At 37.6% G+C, this 23932-nt stretch overlaps 1 protein-coding gene across 5 annotated transcripts in view; it reads left to right on the top strand.

Moving 5' to 3' along the window:
* LOC120069549 (exportin-4 protein) overlaps positions 1-23024 on the top strand; it is a 53797-nt gene extending 30773 nt beyond the window's left edge. For 4 of the 5 annotated variants that reach the window (XM_090310789.1, XM_090310788.1, XM_090310790.1 and 1 more), the window contains 15 exons: positions 2640-2715; positions 3649-3885; positions 7499-7570; positions 12925-12996; positions 13078-13142; positions 13229-13331; positions 13542-13673; positions 14089-14232; positions 14750-14857; positions 14939-14989; positions 15079-15156; positions 15235-15348; positions 15746-15948; positions 21931-22000; positions 22250-23024. In XM_090310789.1, coding sequence (XP_090166915.1) covers positions 2640-2715; positions 3649-3885; positions 7499-7570; positions 12925-12996; positions 13078-13142; positions 13229-13331; positions 13542-13673; positions 14089-14232; positions 14750-14857; positions 14939-14989; positions 15079-15156; positions 15235-15348; positions 15746-15948; positions 21931-22000; positions 22250-22438 — 1714 coding nt within the window. In that variant the 3' untranslated portion in view covers positions 22439-23024. Of the gene's footprint in view, positions 1-2639; positions 2716-3648; positions 3886-7498; positions 7571-12924; positions 12997-13077; positions 13143-13228; positions 13332-13541; positions 13674-14088; positions 14233-14749; positions 14858-14938; positions 14990-15078; positions 15157-15234; positions 15349-15745; positions 15949-16764; positions 16864-21930; positions 22001-22249 lie in introns of all 5 variants that reach the window. The other variant, XR_016527723.1, reaches the window with a different exon arrangement.
* Positions 23025-23932: the final 908 nt, after the last annotated feature.

Genomic DNA, 23932 nt, shown 5'->3' with positions numbered 1-23932 from the left:
TTTTTTCATCAATTTCAACATTTTTGGCCAACTAGTGATAAGTCTTTTACCATATAAACGTCGATTGCCCTGAATTTGATCCCACCATGCTGATGCGCCACTTTTAAGTTTCAAAGAAACAAGTTTTACCTTCTTCTGTTCTGGGGTTCCCGAAGAAATTTTCCACGCTTTTCATCCAATCCAAAAAGATTTCGATATTCATCTTGCCATTATATGTGAGTATGTCAATATTCATTCTAAAGTCATTTTCTTGCCTCCAATTTGGTTGTCCATGCCAATCTTGATAATAATCTTGATTTCTATACCCTTATGCTTGTGCAAAAGGAATTTCTGGTTGAAAAAGTGGGTTATTCCCATGAGGTGGATGCATCATTCTTGCTTGGTAATGTGGTTGGGGACTAGCCAAGTCTTCATCCTCGGATGAATCAGAATTCAACCCCAACAAATTTGGTGGCACAGGTCTAAAAGGTGGGTAAACCAGCAGATGTTGATGATTATGAACAGGATTTGGCAGTTGCACTCCTCTATCTTCCAATCTTTGATGTACTCTTGCTGGGTCTTGAATTCTTGGAGGAATTTCTTGGACTCTCCTAGGAAAATCTTGGTTTCTTTGAAGTAATTGAGGCTGGTTTTCAGGCCTTTGTTGAACTTCTTGCAGATCTTGATTGTTTCCACTAGCTTGGAGTCCTACTGGTGCTTCTTGATGAAAACCAACCATTCTTCCCACGTCCAAAGTCAGTTTTCAATTGCTTTTTGCAAACCCGCCATTGAACTTTGCATAGCACTCATATGATCCCTGATGCTATTGATAGTAGTTTCTAGATTGCCTAATGTTCGGTTGGTGATTTGAGGAGAAGTGGAAAAAGATACTTCTGCATCATTAGGAGAGAGGGGGAGAAGAGTGGGGAGTTTACCGAGCCCTTTACTCGCCATGAGGTCCCTTCACGAGGTCGCTCTGATACCAAATGGTGAAGACTAAAGAGTCTTGGAGAAATCTTGGAAGAATCTTGGAGTTGAAATTTTTATTCATTGATTAAAATGAGTGATAAGTTCCCTTTAAATAGACCCAAAGAGAAAGGGCTTGTACACACCTAGTTAACTAACTAACCTAACCTCCTTTAAATAGACCAAAAGGAGAAGGGTTTTGTCACACCTATTCTAAAATTAAAACTGAATTTAAAAAGAGAATACATTCTGTCATTTTACAAGAAATATCCAAAATACCCTTTTTACAAGAAATGCCCAAAATACCCTTAATATCCCTACATCACCAATCCCCTGATTCTAGAATTTGGTCTTTGGAATCATCATGCAAGTTCACTGCTAAGTCACTTTCCAAGCATTTAATTGCTTCATCTTATATGAATAAGGGCTTTTTCGGGCTTTATGGAAGTCTAAGAGCCCCAAAAGAATTAGCATTCTGGTATGGATCATGATCTTTGACACCTTCAACCATGAAGCCACGTTATAACATAAGCAGAAAAGTTATTATTTATTTCCTTCCATTTGCCCACTTTGCTTAACATCCAGTGAAAGGACCTACAACATTTATTTTTTCAATGCCCATTCTCATTTTTAGCGTGTCTTGGGTTTTTTCATTCTTTTTGAGGTAATGTTTCGCAATTGCTGAGTGGTCCCTCAATTCCATGCAAAACCCAAGTTTTATGATCAAATGGTATTCAAGCTATATTGTCAGAACTTTAGTTCGAACGGAATGAAAGAGTCTTTCATGACAAACTCATTGATTGGTCAGAGGGTTTTGCTCCAGCACGGCTTCTAGCATCTTCATAGAGTTCACAATCCAAGTTCTTTGTTGATTACTCTACACAAGACATATGCCTCAAGTGGAGTGCCTTTATTTCTAACACTTAATTATATTGCTTATATTTTAAGTCTTTGTGATGTTTTGTCAATGACTTATATGTCCCATTTTGAGGTTATTTTGTAATAGGAAATGATGAAGGTGCTAAGATTGTGTCAACCTAGTTGAGATAATCTGGTGCATCTACTGATCCTTAGTTCTCTTGAGTTGTATGACTCTTTGTTTCCTTGTAATTTGAGCACTTGTTTCTTTTCATTATATCAATGGAAAGTTCAAAAAAAAAAAAAAATTGACCTATACGGAAATATAGGGAGAGAGAATGTAAAGGAGGGAAGAAAGAATTATAGTTGGGGTAGTGGTAAAGTACGAGGTGGTGAATGTAAAACTTTTCAAAAGAAATTTTTTTCTCCAATTAGAAATCTTTGTTGTAATCACCTATTAGTGGAGGTTTCCCTTATTTCATTCAACATTGAAATGTTTTTTATACGAGAAAACAAAAATAAAATTTTGAAGCACATGATGGACATGTTATATTTACCTTTTTTTCTTGTGAGGTTATAATTTTTATAATTTAATGTTGGTGGACTGGATCGATAATTAGTTTAGATTCTTCGTTCGTAATCTTATCCTTACTTAGGTTGTTATTATCTTCTTATACGTTCATCAATAAGGGTTCATTTTCTTTTTCTAGTTCAACATTGTAACAACGTGAGGTTTTAGGATTGATGCATGATGCATTAACTATTTGAGCACTAAGATTGGCAACAACAACACTGTTCTTATAAAATGATACTAATGCTTTTGTCTTCGAGTACAGCTTAATTATTAGGTTTTGTGAGCAATGTTTGGATCTACAAACAAGGGCATCAATTTTCAGCCCACGACTTATGGAGGTAGAGTTTATTGCTTTTGCTATAATGGGTCTTCACTCTATTTCTCTTCATTTTTTTAGTTGGTTTTTTTGACACTCAACACAATTGATGGTGTTGGGTAGAAGTACAATAAAACCAAGCCATAAAACCACTCAAAACTTCCACTTAGAAATACTAAAATAAGAAAAGGTGTAAAAAGCAAACCATCAAAAGGACGAAAAAATACCACCCTAAAATGTTTGTTCAAAGATCTACAAATATGCATGATGGTGTTAAAGATAGCAGAGTTTGCCTATGTGAGATGTGAGTATATTATATGGAAAAAGATTCATTGATAAACTGATATGTAGAATGAGATAAGAACTTAATAAACGCAAGTCTGCGTATAACCTCTCTACCACTGGTACAAGGTGTTTGACATAGAATGAATACAAAAATTAGAATATAAAGAACTCCAAGATGTAAAATATATCTATTTGTCTCCTTGAATTGGGTTGAAGAAATTTACAACCCAAACATGGTTGGGTCTAAAAAGTGCTTTAACTCAACCCAACCCACGAATCCCCCTAGATGATACAAATTATCTAGATTATGGTCCAAAGCTCTAGCCGAGGAAGTTATCATTGATACGAAATTACAGGAAAAAAATGAAGGAAATCCAAACCTTTAGCGAAGGAAGTTACAAAAACCTTTTCCGCACAGAAAAATATAGGCTGCAACGTTTGTAAAGAGCATAAAATTTACACCATGCGAACCCAATCATAAGATTATGGTCTAGAAGACTATCTATCTAGACTTAATATTGAAGAGTTTGTTTACTGTTACTTTTTCTATCATAAGAAATCAAAAAGAGGCCCTCACAAGCTTATAGTTAAACAGAATAATTGTTGTTTCTGCTCCTAATAGTTTTTATGCTGTATCAGTTTGTTTATTTAAGCCAATGTTTTGGTGCAGTCAGTTGTATGGTTTCTATCAAGATGGTCATCAACATATTTACTTCACCCTGAAGAAATCATCACTACTAACTGCAATTATGGTAAAGAACGTGATAATGAGTTCCAGCCACATCATACCAAGAAAGTCATTTACAGCTTTTTTGGAGAACGCGGCCAAGGAATTCCTATACTTGATATTATTATTCGCATATCAGCAACTTCACTTTTGTCTTATCCTGGGGAAAAAGGCTTGCATGTATGGGTTTCCTCTTCAATTTCAATGCTGCTTCAATTAGATTGAACCATCATTAGTGATAATCGTTATGTGCAATTATTTATTATTGGTTTTACAAGACAATACTTCTCATTGCTATACAAACGTACAACCCTAAATATAAATGGAGAGAATTTTGCCAAATAAGGCAACACACTAGCGGTAACTAGGAGAGGACAGGATAGAATATAACATGAAAGTAAATAGTACTTAAAGAGAAAATAACTTTCCAAAAATATAAGAAGAGAACTTTCCTATATTCTTGTAAATATCACCTCTCGAGTCCTGAGGAGCTTTTCAAAGTAAATTTTTATTACATTCTTGCTTGCCATCAAACCAAGTTCAGAATCCCTGTCCCAAGCATGAATTCCTTAATATGATTAACGGTGGTTTATGAGTCGAACTAGGGAAGCTTAAAATTCTGAATTAGTGTTGTTTCGGTAACATCTGTGGAAGGCAATGCTCTTCAGTGGTGAGCAGAAATGAAGACATGTATAACAACATCAATTTGATAATATTTAACTTTAAAGTCTAAAGACAAACTATCATTATCAGCAACTACAAAAGATCGTGAGCAGACCTTAAACCATGTAAATACCTAAATATGTATACCAAGAAATATGTGGAAGGCCATGCTCTTCAGCCGTGAGTTTGTGAAAAAGATTTAAAGTGGACCAGAAACTTTTCTATTTCTTTCCAGCAAAAGAAACTGTAAAACTATCTCAGAATCAACATTTGTCAAGGAACCTGACCCCGTCTCCTGAAAAGGAGGCTCAAAATGACCTCTGACATTTATTAAACTACTCAACTTCTGAACAATGGCTAACTGAAATACCGAAAAGGCTCAAACTTTGGTGGAAAAAGGACATGACCAGAGTAAACACTATTTGCTGTTGTAGATATGGTCACCACTTGATAAGAAATGAAGAAATCGTACTGAATATTGATCATATGAATGAAAGATTGAAAGCAAGGTATACTAGTGTAGGAAATCAAGCTAATTATGCAATTGTAAAGTAAAGAATTAATTTAGATTATTTCCTTATATCTTATAATTTTATTCTTTCCTTGTAGGCTACATTAGCTTAATTTCAGCACACTAATCCTCTTGTATATATCGAATCTTTCTCAATCCCTGAAGGAATAAGAGAAAATATCTTTTTCTATACCTAGCTTCATGGTATCAAAGCCAAGGTTCTGACCTAACCAACCGTCTTCTAGATCAATTTCACTGTCGACCAATTTTTTCGCCAACTCTACTACTGTTCAGATCAGTCTGAAATTGGTCCGTTCATATCATTCAGTCCGATTCATGCCATTCGCATCACAGATCATAGCCAAACCGTTCGCATCACAGTCGTGCATCACCTATCATTGTCGCTTTTCATCCTCAGCATCCCTGTTTATCCTCACACAAAGTCGCCATCCCTGCAAGGTTGAAGCCCTCACCGTAGCAGCCTTCGTGCGACCCTCATCCTCTAGATCTGGGCCGATTCCTTCGCTCTAGATCTGTACTTCAACTCCAGCGCTGCCACCGATTTTAAACTCATAAAGTTGTTTTTTCTCCCTCTTGTTTCAATGACAAGGGAAGAACTTCAAATTACCAGCATCATCGAGAACAAAAATACTTAAATAACATGTCACAAATTCAAAGGAACATGGGTTCTTATAGATTTGACCCAAGTAAACGCACAGTTGGATGTAAATGGATTTTTTCAACCAAACATAAACCGAATGGCAGTATCAAGAGATTCAAAGCTTGTCTTGTGGCCAAATGATTCACCCAAGCTTATGGGATTGACTATCAAGAAACCTTTGCTCCAGTCGCCAAGTTAAATACTATTCGGGTACTTCTTTCTGTTACTGCCAATTTAGATTGCCCATTATTTCAACTTGATGTAAAGAATGCATTTTTAAATGGTGATCTAGTAGAGGAAGTGTACATAAATATACCCCCGGGATTTGAGGACAAATATACTAGTGGAAAGATATGTAAACTCAAGAAGTCTCTTTATGGACTGAAACAGTCACCTCGAGCCTGGTTTGAAAATTTTACCACTGTGTTGTAACAAGATGGCTATACTCAGTGTCAATCTGATCATACTCTATTCATCAAACATTTCTCCCAAGTAAGATCATCGTGTTAATAGTATAAGTTGATATAATTCTTACAGGAAATGTTTCCAATAAGATAACTCGACTGAAGCAACTTATATAAAAAACATTTGAGATCAAAGACTTGGGATATTTAAGGTACTTCCTAGGGATGGAGGTAACAAGATCAAGCAAAGGAATTTCTATCACTCAACGAAAATACACTTTAGACCTCTTAAAAGAGACTGGAATGAGTGGTTGCAAACTAGCTGATACACCTATGGATACAAATTCGAAACTTGGAGTTAATCCCAAAGATGAATCAGTTGATCGCGATAGGTATCAACGACTGGTGGGAAAATTGATATACTTGACTCACACCCGACTAGATATTAGCTTTTCAGTTAGCGTCGTAAGTCAATTTGTAAACAAACCTTCTAAGAAACATATGGAAGCTGTGTACAGAATATTGAAATATCTCAAATGTGATCCTAGAAAAGACCTTATGTTCAGAAAAACCATGACTAGATCACTAGAATTTTACATTGATGCAAATTAGGCTGGATCCCGTATTGATCCTAAGTCAATGTCGGGATATTGCTCCTACGTATGGGGAAACTTAGTAACCTAGAGCAGCAAGAAACAAGTTGTGGCTCAAAGTAATGCTGAAGCTGAATTTCGATCATTAACCTATGGAATTTGTGAAGGAATTTTCCTAAGACGCTTTCTCACTGAACTTCGAATTAAGACTTCTATAGAAGTACTATGCGATAATCAATCTACCATAGCCATTGCAAGAAATCCAATACATCATGATAAAATAAAGCATATCGAGATAGATCGTCATTTTATCAAGGAAAAGATTGAGACAAATACTATCTACTTGAGATATGTGCTGTCCCAACAAGTCGCCGACATATTAACTAAGGCTTTGCATCAAACAAACTTTGGTGGACTAATTTCCAAGCTTGGAATGACTAGCATATACTATTCAGCTTGAGGGGGAGTATAGGAAATCAAGCTAAATGTAGGAAGTCAAGCTAATTATGCAATTGTAAATTAGAGAACTAATTTAGATTATTTCCTTATATCTTGTAATTTTAATTTTTCTAAGCTAATTATGCAATTGTAAATTAGAGAACTAATTTAGATTATTTCCTTATATCTTGTAATTTTAATTTTTCCTTACAAGTGTAGATTAGCTCAATTTCAGCACACTAATTGATAATCCTCTTGTATGTATATATTGAATCTTTCTCGATCACTCAAGGAATAAGAGAAAATATCTTTTTCTGTACCTAGCTTCAACTGGCATGGCATTTTCAATTCTAATTGTTTTTCTTAATTGACCATGTTGTGGAGTTACTTTCTGTTGATCATTCGTTCATTTATTTTGTAAAAGGGCAAAGGGGCTAGAATAAACTTTAGTTTTTAAAAATGGCTATTGTTTGTGTTTAATGTTTAGAACATTTATTGTGTAATAATTTTTGGAATTTAACAGGCACTTACATGTAACCAACTACTTCGTGCACTTGTTCGTCAGAAACATATTTGCAAGCATCTTGTTGCACTGGTGAGTTAGTCTGATGTCAAATAATTATATATCTAATTTTATGGTGGTTTTTCATAGACATGAAAATATTCATTTCTTTGCTAGTTTGGAAATTCCTGTCATGGTCTTAATAATTCTTGCGAGTGCATTATTGTTTCTGATGCTTGAATAAATAAATGGGAGATTGTCAGAAATAAAAAAATAAGGGAAACTATTTACACAAATAGCAAAATTTAATCTTCTTTGATAGAGGTCGATAGAAGTCTATCGTTGGTACTATGTGATAGATGCGGATAGAAAGTTTATCAGTGTCTATTAGTATATTTTTTGCTATTTAAATAGTTTGACATTTTTTCTATATGTGAAATTTTTTCCTAAATAAATTAACCTTGCATTCTTGATTTCTGAACCAGAAATGATATTTTTCATTAAAGTAACAGGAAAAAAAAATCAAAGTTTATAGGGAACTGCCGAAGGGTGCAAAGAAAGAAAAGAAAAAGAAAGAAAAAGAAAAAGATAAAAAGAAATATACCACCCGAGATCTTTTCCAATATTCTTATATTTAATATTTTTATCCCTTTAATTGAGTTAATTATTATTGCTGAACTCAATTAAAGATTAGTTGTTCTAAGAGGGTGCATATTGCTTAAATCTTTGTAAAACAGGCCGATATCGGCATAACTCAATGGTAATTTAGTTCTTTCTTTGATGTTGGAGGTTCAAATCCCACTCTCATATTATTGTACTAAAGAAAGATCGTATAACATTTTACTATTCTAATTTTTGTATTCTCTCTCATACAATAATATTGCAACTCAAAGGTCATTCTCTTTCTGAGAAATTATTAAACTTGATGGTCTGTTAATATTTCATTTTCATTGGGGCTGGTTTGATGAATGATGATTTTTAGGTTTCATCATCACTAACTATGCAAATTGATCACTTAAAATCCACCTAAAGGTGTGTTGTTAACCCTTCCATGGTTGTATTCTATCAACTGGTTTCTCTGCTAGATATATATATATAGTGTATTCTATCGACTAGTTTCAAAGGTTTTTCTGATTGATGCAAATCAGTTCGACAAGGATCACTACTGGATTTGCTTGATTTGAGAAACCTTTCTTTCAGTTCAATAACCTAGGAAGGAAAAGGAATTTGTGATATGATGTGGTGGGTCTTGTATACTTGATCCAGCCTCCATCGATGTGATGTACTAAAATAGTGAGCTTGAGTTCAATGCCTGTTGATTATTTGAGCTATTTGCTAGAAAAGAGACAACTGTTATTCAGGGCTTTGTGGTCAGAGACAACTCGTAAATGACAATCTTCTCTATTCTCTTGATGAGTCCACTAAATTGGAACCAACTCAATGTTAAATTTGTTAAAGATGAAAAGTTTTCAGGTAAACATAAAGGTTGAATCATTGGGTGTACCTGCAGAGGGTAAATTTGGGTTTCCCTTTGTTTCAATAAGTAGCAGAATTATAGCTTAGCTTTGCTGTAAATTGTTGGGAATCTCAGACCAGCAGATTTGATAGCCTTTTGGAAGAGCATTTGGTTGAAAATAGGGTTTTTACCCTAGGGGTATTTTTGTAATTGTCTCTCACCATAGGGCTCTCTACTGTCTATTTATTCACCCTGTTCTCTTGTATTCAGTGTATAAATTAAAAATAATAAAAAAAGATCTGTATCGTGGTTTTTCTCCCTGTTCTAGGGTTTCCACGTAAACTGTGTGTTGGTTTCTCTCCTTTTTTATTTTCATCATGGTAGCAGAGCAAGGGGACGAAACCCTAGCCATTATGGAAGAGAACTATTCACAGTTGCCTTCAGCTGGTGGATCTTCGAGTTATGATATGAAAACTGCTATTCGGGCAGCTGTGAAGGAGTGTTTTCAAGCTGCCTTATCGGAATTAATTTTTGCCACCCAGTTGCAGTCAACAGAGAGTCGTCATCAATGGGAGCCGCCTCACCTATCCAGTCGGATGTCCATGCCACACACGGACAGATCTGAAGAATACGCAGACAGAGCCAATCTGCCTCGTCTTGCGCCGCCGTCGACTGATCCGGCTCAGATCGGGTATGTCTGCAGCAACCCCTCAGATCCACCGCAAGGCAGATCTGATCTGGCTTCGATCGAGGACGTCCACGTCCGCAACAACCCCTCGACAAACAGAATCCCTTCGTCTGCGTCCGATCACGCCTTCGACCTGCAAACGCTCAACGGATAGGCTGGGCTTGCACCTCGACGGACAGACTCACAACCCTCTTGATTTGCCCCGACTGGTTTCGCGCTGGCGTGCCCTAGGGTTTCCGCTTAAGATCCGGCGAACCCACCCATCCGGCAAGGATATCTGGACCTTTTCGATTCTACCCTAGGCGCGTTCGACCAGCGGCAAACCGGTAGCCACCTCGAGTAGCACAACCGGCCAGGATCCTCATACCTACTGGCGATCTCTCAGCCGGCGACCATCTTCCCGCCAGCAACATGTTCAGTCAACAGTAGCAGCCCAGTTTCCAGCCGCTTGTAGTTCGGTCCATTACTCAGACGATGTGAGACAACGGTTGGCCTCTCTGCACCAGCAGATTTCTGATCTGGATACAATGCTTGGCACAAATCCCCAACAACCTGTTTGTTCAGAGAATTCGGTAAACTCGTTCTCTATTTTGCCCAATACAACTTAACTGGTTCAATGGGAAATTCTACAGAACTTTTGGTTGGAGAAAGACTAAATGGGGAAAATTATTTCTCATGGTCCCAGTCGATTAGAATGGCCCTAGAAGAAAGGCACAAATTCGGGTATCTGACAGGAGAAATTCCGAAACCTATCCAAGGCAATCCTCAAGAAAGAATCTGGAAAGGGGAAGATTCTCTATTACGGTCTGTTCTTGTCAATAGTATGGAGCCCCAGATTGGCCGACCCTTACTATATGCAACAACTGCTAGAGATATCTGGGAGGCAGCCCCACTTGTACTCGAAATGACAGAACGCATCCTGGTTGTACACGTTACACAAACAGGTCCATGAATGCAAGCAAGGGACCATGGATTTTACTTCCTACTTCAATAAACTATCAGTGTTTTGGCAAGAGATGGATCTTTGCCGGGAGATTGTCTGGAACTGCGCACAGGATAGGACGCAGTATTTGAAATTTGAAGAGGCATCAGATCAGGTTTATGTGTTTTTGGCTGGATTGAACCCAAAATTTGACAGTGTTCGGAGTCGCATGTTGGGTCAACGACCTACCCGTCTCTCAGAGAAGTGTGTCCAGAGGTTCGACTAGAAGAAGATCGATCACATGCTATGAACAAACCTGTGGCAGCCTCCATTGATGCATCAGCCTTTGTTTCAAAGGCGTCCAGTTCCGACAATGATAAAAAGCCCACACCTGTCTGTGAGCTTTGTAAGAAGCCGTGACATACAAAGGACCAATGCCAGCTTGGACACTATCATGGTCCCAAGCAGTATTCGTGAAGCAATGGAGAACTCTGAATGGAAAATGGCTGTTATGGAAGAAATGAGGGTGCTTGAGAAAAATGGTACATCGGAACAGGTGCCTTTACCTGAAGGGCACAAGACAGTTGGATACAAATGGGTATTCACCGTAAAATACAAATCAGAGGGGACGATTGATCGATATAAGGCCAGACTGGTTGCTAAAGGTTTCACCCAGACTTATGGAGTTGATTACTTTGAAACGTTCTCTCCCATAGCCAAACTCAACACTATTCGGGTTTTGTTGTCAATTGTTGTAAACAAAGATTGGCCACTGCATCAGTTGGACGTTAAAAATGCATTCCTTAATGGAGAACTTGAAGAGGAAGTCTATATGAGCCCTCCTCCTGAATTCGAGAGTCAGTTCAAGCATAGAGTTTGCAGACTGAAAAAATCCTTATATGGACTGAAATAGTCCCAAGGGCTTGGTTTGTTAGGTTCACCACATTTGTTAAAGCACAGGGATACAACCAAGGGCACTTAGATCATACACTATTTACGAAACGGTCTGACTTTGTGAAGATTGCCGTCCTCATAGTGTATGTTGATGATATTGTTCTGTCTGGCGATGATAAGGATGAAATTATGAGGCTTAAAACGAGAATGGCCAGAGAATTTGAGATTAAAGACCTTGGTAAGCTGAGATACTTCCTGGGAATGGAGGTGGCCCAATCAAGAGAAGGTATTTCAGTATTGCAAAGGAAATATACACTTGCTCAAAGAAACAGGCATGATTGGGTGTAAACCTGCTGACACACCCGTGGAGTATAATGCAAAACTTGGTGTTACAAACAACAGAGTTCCTGTTAGCAAGGAAAGGTACTAGAGGTTGGTTGGGAAGTTGATCTACCTATCCCATACAAGACCAAATATTTCATATGCGGTAAGCATGGTAAGCCAGTTTATGCAAGCTCCTTATGAGGAACATATGAATGCAGTTGAGCGTATTCTTCGGTACTTGAAGGGAACCCCTGGTAAGGGTCTAATGTTCAGGAAGTCGGGAAAAATGACTATTGAAGCATATACAAATTCTGATTGGGCAGGCTCTGTCGTTGATAGAAAGTCGACCTCTGGATATTGCACCTTTGTCTGGGGTAACCTTGTCACCTGGCGAAGTAAGAAACAGGGAGTGGTGGCTAGGAGTAGTGCTGAAGCTGAGTACAGGGCAATGAGCTTAGGGATATGTGAAGAAATCTGGTTAAATAAGGTGTTGACTGATCTTTACCAAGACAGGGATCTTCCAATGAAGTTGTTTTGTGATAATAAAGCTGCAATAAGCATCGCAAACAACCCAGTCCAGCATGACAGAACCAAACATGTAGAGATCGACAGACACTTCATTAAAGAAAGTCTGGATAATGGGAGCATTTGCATTACCTATATCCCCTCAAATCAACAAGTGGCAGATGTTCTCACCAAGGGGCTACTGAGACCTAATTTTGACTGTTATCTTAGCAAGTTGGGTCTTATTGATATTTATGCACCAACTTGAGGGGGAGTGTTGAAAATAGGGTTTTTACCCTAGGGGTATTTTTGTAATTGTCTCTCACCCTAGGGCTCTCTACTATCTATTTATTCACCTTGTTCTCTTGTATTCAGTGTATCAATTCAAAATAATAAGAAAAGATCTATATCGTGGTATTTCTCCCTGTTCTAGGGTTTCCACGTAAACTGTGTGTTGGTTTCTCTCCTTTCTTATTTTCATCACATTTAACTCCATATTGATTGATAGCTTCAGTGCAATCTTTTGTCTGGTTCTTAAATTCTTTTAGTTGGCATTTAATTTTCTCCATTGATGCTGTTAATAGCATTGAACTAACAGATCTATGTTGTTTATACGAACTTAAAACTAATTTCTAAAAGATCTATGTTATATACTACAGGATTCCTGGCGTAATTTAACAAATGCTTTTGATAATGAAAAAAAGCTGTTCTTGTTAGATTCTGCCCACCAGGTAATATGGCTTTGTATACTGACTTTCCAGCTTACCTATGCCTTCCTACTTGAATACATAGTCATCAACTCTTCTCTTCAGCGTTCACTTGCCCAAACATTAGTGCGTTCAGCTTCTGGGGTGAGAAATATCGAATCATCAAATCAGTGAGCACTATAATCCTCTGCTACTTCCTCATTTGCTTTGTTCTTCATTTAGATCCTTTCCATGATCATGGTTTTCATTTTGTAAGGTATGTAAGGGACCTTATGGGCCATACAACAACACATCTGGTCGAAATTGCTACGAGGAAGGATTTAACAAATATTGCTCAACAACCTGATGTTATGATGATGGTAATTGTAATAAAAAGAATATTAATGACCAGTGCATGGGAAGTTCCAGCCCCTTGTACATAAAAAATGATATTGGTAAATTTTTTGGTAAAGAAGTTTGGAGTTTGTTTCCTGAAGTTTTGATGGATCTAATGATGGGGAAGGATAGTTCTCTATAACATTACACATATTTCTTATTTAAAAAGAAAACATTACACATTGTATTTGCAGATAAGTTGTTTGTTGGAGCGGCTTCGTGGAGCTGCTTGTGCTTTAGAACCTCGGACTCAGAGATCAATTTATGAGTTGGGATTTTCTGTCATGAACCCTGTTTTGGTTCTTCTTGCAGTTTACAAAGACGAGGTACACAAATTTCTGCAACAATAATCGTTTCATGCATGTAAAAAATTAAGGGGGCGTGCGTGTATATATATATAGCGAGGGAAATCGAGGAATGTCATATATAAAAATTAAGGGGGCGTGTGATTGATTAAATGATTTTAGATAAGTGGTGAAAATTGAATAGTTGTTTTAAGTTAAAAAAATAATAATAATAATTATATTAGCCTGTACATTTTTGTGATAATACTCAAGGGTAACAACAATCGTTTCATGCATGTACAAACTAATCAGAATCTTTTCAGGGGTTTTTCTCTCTGTTTGTAAGGTGCATCTAGATAGAAAGATCTAAACCAAGAGAATCACTAGATGCCTTAAAAAAGGTGTGTATGTTAATTCTACAATTTATTTTATATACTGATGAAATATGTTTTATTAGTCTGCAGTTGTTTATATGCTACTGAAATTTGTGGTTCACTGGGTGGATGGACAAATTAACCACTTAGAAGCTCAAGAAACAGCTACTGTTGTTGATTTTTGCATGCGTTTGCTCCAGCTGTATTCATCACATAATATTGGCAAGGTAAGTTTCTACTTTATCCGATTAGTTTGTAAATATTCTTAGTTAAAGTTTAGATCTCCAGTTAAATAGAGTTGTACATATTAGTTTACAGTGATTTAGTTGAGATAAAACTAGTTTTCCTTGGAAGTCGGAACTATTGGACTCTCAACCCCTCTTCTATTCTTGGGATATCAACGAAATTCAGGTGCTTGGTCTGGAGAAAATATCATTTCCTTTTCTTCTATGTAATGTTATCATAATGTGCGTTGTAAGTGGAGGTAGTTGTCGTGTACATTATTATGGATAAAGAATTATTGTCACTGGACTTGATTGTTCTGATAATGAAGATCCTTGTGGATTATGACAACCTATAAATTTTCATTTTGATCTTGGAGATGAGGATCAAATTGCTTCAAGATCCTTACAATTTTCCATGATCTTAATAAAGTTCATATTGCTTCTAGAGCTCTTCCTTCCATACCGTATATCATAGCAGTGGTTGATTCTTCTACTATATATTTCATCCTCATGTTAACAGATATCGTTAAGTCTTTCAAGCAGCTTACTTAATGAGGCAAAAAATGAAAAGTACAAGGATTTGCGTGCACTTCTTCAACTTCTGTCGAGCCTTTGTTCAAAAGATTTGGTAAGAGATTTCTCTGGCAGATTGTACGTGTATGGTGCATCTTTTAAGATTTTGTTGACGATGAAAAGTTGGCTATTTTAGGTTGATTTTTCATCTGATAATTCCGATGTGCCGGCAACAGATATTTCTCAGGTAAGTTGATTTGCAGCATGTGAGCATGAGTTGAATTAATGCATTTAATAATAAGTTTTTACCGAGTTTTCAACACTCTGTTCTCGCAGGTCGTGTACTTTGGTCTCCACATTATTAGTCCTTTGATATCTTTGGATTTATTGAAATACCCAAAGCTTTGCCGGGATGTAAGTTACTTCTAATCTGTTAAAACGACAGTCTGCACATTGGTTCATAAGGATGATGTATACTGTGCTCCTTTGCAGTACTTCTCCTTGTTGTCGCATTTGCTGGAGGTTTATCCTGAAACAGTTGCAAAACTGAATCATGAAGCTTTTGCCCAAGTGCTTAGGACTCTTGACTTTGGTCTCCACCATCAGGTAGATAAATGTTTGAACTTATATCATTGGTAATATTACTGAACTTGAACTTAAGTTGAACTCTTGAATATGTGAGAGCTTGGGTATTAACATTAATCAAGCAAATAGAGTTGTAAAATGTAATGAAACTGATCCAAACGAGACTTCCATCTGGCACCAGCCAGAATTTTTCGGTCCGTGTCATTGTGACCAAATGCCAGAGAAAAGATTGTGACTTCTGTCTTAGTTCTTGTTATTCCTGATGTAATGACTCTCTTTCATGTAGGGTGGACGTTTGTTGGAAAAACGGTTAATTTATTTTTCTGTTGTTTGGAATCAGTGTCATGAATTGTTGCAGTAAATTCTAGCACCCAACGTCCTTGAGTTTTCAAGTCTCATGGTTTCCCTGATTTTACAGGATACAGAAGTTGTTGATATGTGTCTCAAGGCCCTAAAATCTCTTGCGTCATACCATTTGAAGGAAATTGCTGCAGGTAAGATTGGCTTGGGCTCCCAAGTAATTACCAGAAAGGATGTAAGTGAAGGTGAAGCTGTGCAGGAAGGTGTTCTGAGCGGATTCCTCAAGTCTCTTCTGCAGTTGCTTCTTTTTGAAGATTACAGGTAAATAGACACCTCTACATTTCTGATTAATCAAGCAATTAAATGTAATCTTGATGACATTTCTGATCATAAGGATACCTACAGTTGAATAATTTCACCCGAGGTTCCACAAATTACAATGAGATAAGGCCACTTCTACTAAATACGGAAAAGAATTATAATGAAATTTACGGAAATGGGGTTTGAATTTTAGTCTGAAATAAGCTCCAACATTAGGAAAGTTACTATTTTACTAAGAACTGATCTAGGAGACCCATAGTAAATGTAGAAATTTTTTTAACAAATGATGAAAAATAGAGTAGGGAAAGAAAAATAGTACACCAAGATTTTACGTGGAAAATCCTAATTAGGGAGAAAAACCACGGGATAAAGGAATTCTTATTAGAAAACTGATACAAAGAAATACAACAGACCACCAGCTTAAATAGAGAAAAGGAAAGCCCTAGGGTACAATGAAAAAGACAAAAATGCTCCTAGAGTGCAAAACCCTAATTTCAACACTCCCCTCAAGTTGGGGCATAGATGTCAATAAGACCCAATTTGCTCACACATGCGTCAGACAGTTGTCTGGGTAGTCCCTTTGTTAGGACATCTGCAATCTGTTGATTGGAAGAAATATAAGGAACACAAATGTTGCCACTATCAAGTGTTTCCTTGATAAAATGCCGATCAATCTCCACATGATTTGTTCTGTCATGTTGAAATGAGTTATTTGCTATGCTTATGGCTGCTTTATTATCATAGTAGAGTTTCATTGGACCGGTATGCTCTTGATCAAGGTCTTTCAAAACTTTTTCAAGCTAAATCTCTTCACAGATTCCCAGACTCATGGCCCTGTATTCTGCCTCAGCACTACTTCTGGCAGCGACACCTTGCTTTTTGCTTCTCCATGTAACAAGGTTGCCCCACACAAAGGTACAATACCCTGATCTTGATTTTCTGTCTACTACAAATCCTGCCCAATCAGCATCGGTGTAAGATTCGATGCATCGTCTTTCAGTTTTCCTGAACATCAAGCCTTTCCCCGGAGAGGTTTTCAGATATCTCAAAATACGCTCTACTGCCCTCATGTGTTCTTCATATGGAGACTACATGAACTGACTTACCATACTTACTGCATAAGAGATGTCGGGTCTAGTATGAGAGAGATTAATTTCCCAACAAGTTGTTGATATCCTTCTTTGCTCATCTGAACACCTTTACTCATATTACTTAACTTTGCATTTGCTTTTATAGGGGTATCAACTGGTTTGCAACCCGTCATACCTGTTTCCTTAAGCAAGTCCAGAGTATACTTCCGTTGGGAAACTGAAATTCCTTCTTTCGATCGAGCTACTTCCATTCCAAGGAAGTATCTTAATTTTTCAAGGTCCTTGATTTCGAATTCCTCAGCCATCTTTGCCTTCAATCGGTCAATCTCTGAGGTATCATCGCCTGAAATAACAATGTCATCAACATAAACAATTAAAACTGCAATTTTTCCGGATATTGACCTTTTAGTAAACAGAGTATGATCTAGAATGACCCTGTTTATATCCTTGCGACTTTACAAACATAGTAAACCTACCAAACCAAGCCCTTGGTGACTGTTTTAGCCCATATAAGGACTTTCTTAATATGCAAACTCGGTGATTAAACTGTTTCTCGAATCCTAGGAGAGGACTCATATAGACTTCTTCCTCCAACTCTCCGTTAAGAAAAGCATTCTTCACATCAAGCTAGTGAAGGGGCCAATCCTTATTAACTGCAACAGAAAGGACCCGAACTGTGTTTAGCTTTGCAACGGGCGAAAAAGTCTCAGAATAATCAACCCCAAAAGTCTGAGTAAAACCCCTGGCAACTAATTTGGCTTTGTATCTGTCAACTGTTCCATCAGGCCTATACTTTATTGTGAACACCCATTTACATCCAACTGCTTTATGCCCACTTGGAAGATTGACTTGATCCCACATATGATTTTTGTCAAGAGCTCTCATTTCTTCCATAATTGCGGCTTTCCATTCAGGATTTTCCAACGCTGTGTGTATACTGTTTGGTATCACCACTGTGTCTAGGTTTGTAGTGAGGGCCTTGAACTTAGGAGACAAATTACTATAGGACAAGTAACTCTGCAACGGATATTTAGTACATGATCTAGTACCTTTCCTTAGGGCAATCAGAAGATCAAGGGATTCATCTCTGTCTTTAATTTCTTCTGACATACTGCACTCACTCTTCGGTTCTGTTATTTTCCCACTCTCAATAATTTTTTCAGCGAGAATAAGAGACACTTCTTTTCCAGGTTCTACCATGTTCTTAAGAGTCACACAATCATGTCTCTATACCATAATCGACCTCAATCACATCTTTGTTGTCATTATCTTCCTTGCTTTTTCTCTCAACATTTTCAACACAAGCATCAGTTTTATCACATTTATTATCATGATCAGGGATAGGACCACTAGTACCTGGAACTGATCTCCGTTCAGACTCATGAACTAGAGCCGGAGAGATAACAAGCGGCGCTATTTCCTTATGAGATTCTTCCTATTATGTGATCCAAGGGACTTGTTTGGTTGGGAGGATAGGTGCATTGGTACTGATACTGACATCAAGGATGGGTTCAGGTTCAGGTAAGGTAGAAAGGTTGGGACCCCAGTTGGTTTCTTCACTAGAATGCTCCCCTGAAGAGAACCATTGGGAAAGAATGGATGATCTTCAAAGAATGTCACATTCATAGAGACAAAGTATTTTTGTAGAGAGTGCCCTACAAAAATGCATTTTTGTGTCCGAGGGGTAAACTTGGTACGGTTAGGTCCGTGTGTATGGACGAACACCACACTGCCAAAGACACGAAGGGGTACATCAGAAAGAAGCCTGGAGTTTGGGTAAGACTCTTTGAAGAAATCTAAGGGGGTTTGGAATTTTAAGATCCGGGATGGCATCACCCCACAAATAAGAAGGGAAGTCGACAACATAAGTGATCGGGCAACTTCAACGAGGTGACGGTTTTTCCGTTCGGCCACTTCATTTTGTTGAGGAGTGTACGCACAGGAACTTTGATGGATAACACCTTTGGAGCCTAGGAATTCATGTAAGGCGACTAAGGTACTCTCGACCATTATCACTCCGGAGAATAGTGATTTTGGCGTTGAACTGGGTTTCTATAGAATTGTAAAATTGTTGGAAAACTGAAGTAACTTCTAATTTATGTCAGAAGGAAAACCCAGGTTAGTCGAGTATGATCGTCAATAAAGGTTACAAACCAACGCTTCCCAGTTATGGTAGTGACTGGTGATGGACCCCAGACATCGCTATGGAACAGAGTAAACGGTTTAGAGGGCTTATAAGGCTGAGAAGAGAAAGAAACACGAGGTTGTTTGGCCTGGACATGCACATTGCATTTCAATTTAGAAATATTAACGTTGCGAAAAAGATGAGGAAACAAATAATTCATATACTGGAAATTAGGATGGCCTAGACAATAATGCCATAACATATAATCAGTTTCATAAACAGAAAAATGGGAAGAAAACAAACTAGTCCTATTCTATATCCTAAAAGAGGCTTCTTCAGTGAGGAAATAGAGTCCCCTGTCATGTTGAGCAGTGCCAATTGTCATCCCCGAGCTCAGATCCTGAAAAACAACATCATCAGGTGAGAAGATAACACTACACTTCAAATCTCTTGTAAGTTTACTAATAGATAACAGATTGTAAGACACTTTTGGCACATGCAACACATCTTGGAGGATTAAGCCTGCAAATGGTGACACCCGTCCTTTTCCAACAACAGGGGCAAAGGACCCACTGCAATTCTGATTCTTTCATTTCCAGCACCAGGTTGATAAGACAAAAATTGATCAAAGGAGCCAGTTAAGTGATATGTGGCTCCTTAGTCTGGTATCCACGGTTTATTACTAGTTATACTCACAAGGCCAAAGGAGCGGAAAGTACCTAAATGGGCGATTGGTCTTACACCCACTGTAGTAGTAGTGCTCTGAGTAGTTTCCTGATTCTAAGACTGAGTATCTCCAATAACATATTCACCTACAAGAGTCTGGCTTGGCTATCGTTTCATACCATTTGGCGGTCGGCCATGAAGTTTCCAACACTGATCTTTCGTGTGCCAGGGTTTTTTGCAATGTTCACACGCTGGGGGCGGCTTACTGTTCTGTTTATCTTGGACAGGGCCTGAAGTTTTGAAAGCAGCAGAATCTGTTGGTGTTACAGGTGTACTGTTCATGGCCCTCGACCTATCTTCCTCCAGGCGAACTTCAGAACAGACTTCCATTAGGGATGATATAGGTCTGGTCCCCAATATACAACTTCGCACTGTATCAAATTTAGAGTTGAGTCCTGCAAGAAATTCATACACGCGATCCGTTTCTTCAGGCTGATAATGTAACACTCCTCCACAAGGACAGTTCCAAATCATTTCATGGCACAAATCCATCTCTTGCCACAAGAGAGACAGCTTGTTAAAGTAAGCAGTAACGTCCATTGTTCCTTGTTTGCATTTGTGGACCTGCTTACGTAGGGTATATAAACGAGAGGCATTTTGTCTCCTGGAGTAGAGTTTTTGGGCTGCCTCCCAAATATTTCCACATTCGCTCTTAGGGATCACTGATCCTTCGTTTTGGTATTTTACCTATCAGGTATTCAAATTTGTGACGGCCCTCAAAGGCCATTTTAATAGATTGGGACCAAGAAAAGTAATTATCACGATTCAACTTTTCTCCTATAATAAAGCTAGAAGAATTGTCTATAGCTCCAGAACATAAATTTGAGGGGTAAGTAGGGAACGAAGTTACCGAGTTTTCAGGATATGGGTTTAGATCTAGTTGGATCTTGGATGTCGATCCTAAGGCTTCCCCAATAGAAGCTAGCTGTTGCTAAAACATCTCGTTCTGTCGTTTAATCTGCAACTGCAACTGGGTAACTTGGTCTTCGATTATACTTCCTTGGTCCTGGTGGTATGATGAAGAAACTCCACCTCCGAACTCACCCATGATCGGCGAAAACTGCCCCATTCGGTTGCTCATACTAGGTTGGAAAACACCCACACTTCTTCCATCTGTCTTGTGGTGCGGCATTGGCTGAGATGAGACACCGATATGAGAGAAGACCAGCGGCAACAGCAACAAATGGAACTGCTGGGCACGGACTGGTCGGCGCTAGGCATCACAGATCTGGACCGGTCGGCGCTGGGCATCACAGATCTGGGCTGGTCGGCTTCGTTTGGCTGTGTCTGAGAGTGACCGGACAAATCTCGGCTTCGTTCGGCTAGTTGTTGGTCGTCTTCGTTGAGCGCACCCGAACCAGATGGGTAGCTGCAGGGTCGCTGGTTGCTGTCGCTGGTCGTCTGGTCGTTCCATCTTCCAAGGAGTCGGCTGGCGGTTGGTAGGGCGGCGGTTGCTGGTCTTCACGAAAGTGGGGAAGAAGAGATTGGAAGTACCTGTCAATGGCTTTTTGGATAATACTGGTTATATTTGGGTTATTGGTTTGGGATTCTCCTATTGGATTTTCCTCAATGGTGGTCAGGGTTTCGTCTCCATACTCTGATACCATGATGAAAAATAGAGTAGGGAAAGAAAAATAGCACACCAAGATTTTACGTGGAAAACCCTAATTAGGGAGAAAAACCACGGGATAAAGGAATTCTTATTAGGAAATTGATACAAAGAAATACAACAGACCACGGGCTTAAATAGAGAAAAGGGAAACCCTAGGGATGAAAAAGACAAAAATGCTCCTAGAGTGCAAAACCCTAATTTCAACCACAAACTTGACCCAAGTGAATGACCCTCTTCAGTCTACAACACTTATTATTATTATTATTATTTCCCTACATCTTCATGCTCTATTTTCACTCATTGAATCAATTAAAACCAGGGGAGTACATCTAAGAAGGCTTTTATGTTGTCCCCCACCCCCACAATCACGTAAGGTTAATTATAATTAACTCAGACTGATAGTTTATTTTTATTTTGTGTTAACACAGCCCTGACTTGGTGGGGAATGCAGCCGACGCTCTCTTTCCTTTAATTCTCTGTGATCAAGGACTATACCAGGTATTTTTGCATTAATATAGTTGTCTCGTGTCTTTTTATGAACTTTGAAATATCTGGTAACGATAATGTCATTTCACAAGTTTTGATTTTTTTTAGCTATGAAAAATGTGCTATAAGTACGGTTGCCACCGTTCGGTTGAACTATGTAAATATTGATGTTGAATATGTCATATTAAAAACTTGAGGCACTAGTTATTTATTAAACCAACAATTTTTTAGAAACTTCATGGCAATTTTCTTTTGTCACAGAAATTAGCTACAGAGTTAATAGAGAGGCAGGATAATCCAACATTCAAGTCGAGGATTGTAAATGCCTTACACGCTCTGACCAGTTCAAACCAGCTTTCCTCCGTGCTTGATCGTATAAATTCCCAGAGATTTCGGAAAAATTTACACAACTTCCTAATTGAAGTTCGTGGCTTTTTGCGGACGGTTTGATATCTTGGTATAAGTTACCTTGTTTAGACGTGAATTGGTCGGTGATGCAGATTCACTTTCATCATGGTGCATACTCCACGATCATCCTCAACAAGATTGGAGATTCGCTTTCATTATGGTGCATACTCCACGATCATCCTCAACAAGAAGCTAGAAGATGCACAAGTCCGAAAGAACTGGCAGGACTGAAGTGAAAATTGAGCATTAGAAGACTTCAGCTAACTTGTCTCTTGTAAGCAGATGCACTACCAGTTCTGCTGCCCTTGTTTTTGGAAAAACTTGTGCTCCAAAATTTGAAGGGTTGCTGCAGAAAATGTTTCAGTAGTTTGAATATGGTGTGGTATTGGCTTTGGCTTGGTATTTGCAAATTCCCATTTTATGTTCTTTGGTTGTGGTCGGCTGGAATTTGATTGATGTTTAGTTAGTCCACTATGTAGTGGAGTTTAGCTTAGAACATTATTAAATGTACAGTTTGAAGGTGCTTCTAAAATTTTGATCTTTTATAGTTCCATTTCCGTATCCACAAGATTGTAATTGAGAACAAAGATTTGGACATTGATATTTCAAGAATTTATGTTGTGAAACATTTGTTGGACTGGACAATGGACATCAAATTCTTAATGGGTGATCCATACTTCGAAAACTTTTAAGCCTATTTGGCTTTTGGTTTTTTTTAGATGATTCTCTAATATTAATATATTATCAAAAACCAAGTTTTAAAAACTAAAAAAAAAAATAGTTTTTAAAAAGGAAAATTATTTTAAATGATAAAATTGTTAAAAATATTTATAAATAATAGCAAAATATCATAGTCGAGTGAGACTACGATAGACAGTGATAGACTATTATCTTTGTCTATCATGATACATATGTCTAGATAGTAGTAGTAGTTTATCGTCGTCTATCATGCGGTCAATATTGATATTTTTCTATTATTTATAAATATTTTAGTTCATTTTCTTATATTTAAAAACATCTCTTTTAAAAATCTTATTTTTGTTTTTGGAATGTAGTTAAAAGAATACAAGAAATTAACTTAATTTTCAAAAATAAAAAATTAAAAACTTCAAATAAGTGGAGCATTAAAGTTAAGCTTTTAATAACTTTTTTTTTCTAACGTTTAGACTTTTAATAACTTAGGTTATATGATAATGTTTTTTGTTATTAGTTTCTTATATACTAATTTAACCATGGGCTTATAGACTGAACTATCAACTTTTAAAGATGGTAATAGATTACCAATTTAACAATGATCAAACATAATTATTACATAACAATCTAGAAAACAATTTAACGATTAATATATCATTTTGATCATTATACTTTGAAATTGGTTCAATTTTAATTTTGCACTTTTTAGTTTTTATGCTTTCAATAAATCTTTAAATTTAGTCTCTCAAAGTTTATTTAGTAAACTTGCCATATAATAGTAATAATTTTCATACAAGAAAATACAATATGTGAATATGTTTTCAAAATATATAGTGAAAATGT

This window comes from Benincasa hispida, chromosome 2 (genome assembly GCF_027475165.1).
Source record: "Benincasa hispida cultivar pf3 chromosome 2, pf3_genome.v1.1, whole genome shotgun sequence".
Classification (NCBI taxonomy): domain Eukaryota; kingdom Viridiplantae; phylum Streptophyta; class Magnoliopsida; order Cucurbitales; family Cucurbitaceae; genus Benincasa; species Benincasa hispida.
Note: the sequence above shows the minus strand (reverse complement) of the source record. Positions and strands in the feature narration are given on the sequence as shown.